This window comes from Eutrigla gurnardus (genome assembly GCF_963514095.1).
Source record: "Eutrigla gurnardus genome assembly, chromosome: 11".
Classification (NCBI taxonomy): Eukaryota; Metazoa; Chordata; class Actinopteri; order Perciformes; family Triglidae; genus Eutrigla; species Eutrigla gurnardus.
Genome location: NC_139925.1, coordinates 1,334,294 through 1,337,500, shown reverse-complemented (window position 1 = coordinate 1,337,500; position 3,207 = coordinate 1,334,294). Strand labels below are relative to the sequence as shown.

Sequence of the window (3,207 nt, the reverse complement as noted above, 5' to 3'; positions counted from 1 at the left end):
AAATTATAGTAGCTAGTTGTTTTTATATTTATGATGAATACAGGCAGGAGATGTGTTGTGAGTCCATGCAGAGAAGGCTGTTTTGAGCTGGTGGCAGTCAGGGCCCAGAAGCAGACGCCCAGGATATACTGCCTGGGCATCAGGAGGGGGGCAAAAATCAACCAACTGAGGAGGAGATGGAGGAACAACGGATGGTGCTTGAGTAATGCAGTATTAAAGTAAATGTTGTTAAATCAAATTGTTCTTTTACGTTATTATGGGGATTGATTCCTGGGCCAGTGGTTAGAATGGTGGGGTCAGTGATCTTCAAAAGCCAAATTCCCCATATAGTCTACCCCTGCTATGTACTGTACTGTTCTGTGCTGTAGTAACTATGTACTGTACTGTAGTACTCATATACTGAACTGTAGTAATTATGTACTGTACTAATAAACAAACTAGAGCAGAACCCTTGGCTCCTGTTGTCACGGAAACGGGATTCATCACTGATAAAGTGTAACTGACCTGGAGTAAGACCTCATTCTGCACTCTATATTGTAAATAAAAACAAGTTCACTGCTGTTAATTTTGTACAATATCATGTTTATATAAGTCTATTCTATTTCTTACCTTTTTAAATTACCGTATACTGTTAATTTTGTTTTTTGTAACATTCTGTCCTTTGGCTGCTGTGGCAAACAAATGTCCCCGTTGAGGGACAATAAAGGAATTCTGATTCTGAGTCAGCCTGATGATGAAGTATAACTGACCTGGAGTCAGACTGATGATGAAGTATAACTGACCTGGAGTCAGACTGATGATGATGAAGTATAACTGACCTGGAGTCAGATTGATGATGAAGTATAACTGACCTGGAGTCAGACTGATGATGATGAAGTATAACTGACCTGGAGTCAGACTGATGATGAAGTATAACTGACCTGGAGTCAGAGGGCCCCAGGTTACCTGCATGGTAACTACGGGTTCTAGCGTAAACAAACGTCAGATCAACGTCATAAAAACGTCAGATCTCGGCCAAAGGAACGTCAGTTCGACGCCATAGAACGACAGCTGAGTTTAATGACGCCATGTTTACGATGTGAGCTCGCGCGGACATAGCAGCGGCTCCTCATCCAGATGTTTTCAGATCACTCCGACCATCAGCGTTAGCATTAGCATTAGCACCGTGTAGCAGATTAGCAGAAAGCAGGTGAAAGCTCGCGCAGTGACGCAGCCACAGGTGACTGTCGACGGGACCGGAAGCTCGAGGACTTTCTTACCGTCGCGGTGTCTTTGGCGGAGAAGTTCAGGAACTCGGAACATACAGAAGACGGTGGGTCTCTGTCGGACTGGGCCGCCGCCATCTTTCCTCCCTCTGCTCTGCTGCAGGGCGAAGAAGAACCCGGAACCGGAAATCATCAACAGCTGAGGGGGCGGGTCCATCGCTTTTAAACAGCACAAACCGGTGAAGACGTCTATGAGACACAAGCAGAATCATCATTAAATATATTAAATGAATAAATATAATACGAGTCACTCTTAAAATAAATTATAATAATAAAATACACAAATACAGGAAACATCAAAAACACCCAAATACATGCAGAGAGATTGTTTTCTTTAAATATGTATGTTCTTTCCTTCTTTTTTCACAATTTACATCTTTGACTAGGCTGGGTGAACCCTGCCTGAACTTCCGGGAAATTTGGATTTCGCTCGGCAGTTTAGGCTGGACACCCTCAGGCTTACTTTCGCTGTTACATTGCCAGAATCTTTGGCTCCAATCAGAAACGGCCATTCTCTCCTGGCACGCTATTGGCCGGTGACGTGACGATGACGAAACATAATGGGCATCGTTCATTTGAACGATGCCCATTGATCCCGCCTCTTGAGCAGTAGAAACAAAGCGCAGCTTCCCCAGACTAATGTTCAATCTTAAAAGATTGACCTTAGTATGGTGAAAACCAGACTAATCTTTGACGCCATAATGTAAATAATGATCTTTACTTTGTCATATCTTCGTCTGTCACAGATGCGGAGTCTGTTTTATTTTCCTTCATCTGTCACAGATCATGAGTCTGTTTTCCTTCGTTAGGTGAAAACTGTCTTTAGAACCGCTGACGAGCATGAACATCGATGTTTAAACAGCTGATTAATATGACTGTATATTATCAGAGAGACAGAAAGGAAGAGACAGGCTGCTGCTCATTGTTATTCCTGGTGTCTAACATGTCCATCCTGTCTGTCCTCACATCATCAGCTCTGTTTATCACCAGCATCTGCCATCAGTTGCCTTCAGGTTCATCGGGAGCTTCAGGTTGATCAATCATCCGGGTCATCTGGCCCGAGGACACCTCAGCTCGAGGACACCTCAGCCCGAGGACACCTCAGCCCGAGGACACCTCAGCACGTGGACTGGAGGAGTTGCGATTCAAACCATAGATCTTCTGATATAGGAAGAATCACTCTACCGCTGAGCCAAAGCATCGAACAGTGGACGGGGTCTCCAGTTAGAAACTGGAGGGACAGACACAGACTGGGTCTAGGGTCCAACAGGACACACAGACTGGGATCAGGGTCCGACGGGACAAACAGACTGGGATCAGGGTCCAACAGGACCACCATGTGGTAAAACCAGAGTAGACTAGTTCCTGTTCATGTCTCATGAATCACCAAACAGAAAACAGAGATTTACCATTGATGATGATGGTTTTGATTCCAAATTTCATGTTTAATGTTGAATATCAGCTGTAGATGATCACATGTACAAACCCAAGTACATCTGGTACTTCAGGGAGTAATACTATCACAGTATAGAAATACTCTGATACAGTTCAAAGTACTGCATTCACAATGTTAGTCAAAGTAAAATACCAAAGTTAAAGTCCACAATGCAGAATAAAAATGTATGTATTCATGTGTTGATCCGTTTTTCATTATTTTATATTCTGTTGATTGTTTAATCTATAATATCGAAATATAGAAATATATATTAATACATAACCAGTTATTAGTCAGTAAAGTAAAGGAGCTCAGACAAGAAATGTACTTTACATCACGAGTCTCTCAAAAACATCCATCCATCCATCCATCCATTTTCTACCGCTTATCCTGTATTCAGGGTCGCGGGGGGGCTGGAGCCGATCCCAGCTATCATTGGGCGAAGGCAGGGTTCACCTGGACAGGACGCCAGTCTAGAAGAGTAGAGACAGACAACCATTCACGCTC

The 3,207-nt window shown here is 43.4% G+C and overlaps 1 protein-coding gene across 1 annotated transcript in view; it reads right to left on the bottom strand.

Moving 5' to 3' along the window:
* Window positions 1-1,369, bottom strand: part of ubr2 (ubiquitin protein ligase E3 component n-recognin 2) — a 54,741-nt gene extending 53,372 nt beyond the window's left edge. Inside the window, exon 1 of the mRNA XM_084021407.1 lies at window positions 1,260-1,369. Within this exon, the coding sequence (XP_083877533.1) occupies window positions 1,260-1,343 (84 nt within the window). The 5' untranslated portion in view covers window positions 1,344-1,369. The remainder of the gene's footprint in view (window positions 1-1,259) is intronic.
* Window positions 1,370-3,207: the final 1,838 nt, after the last annotated feature.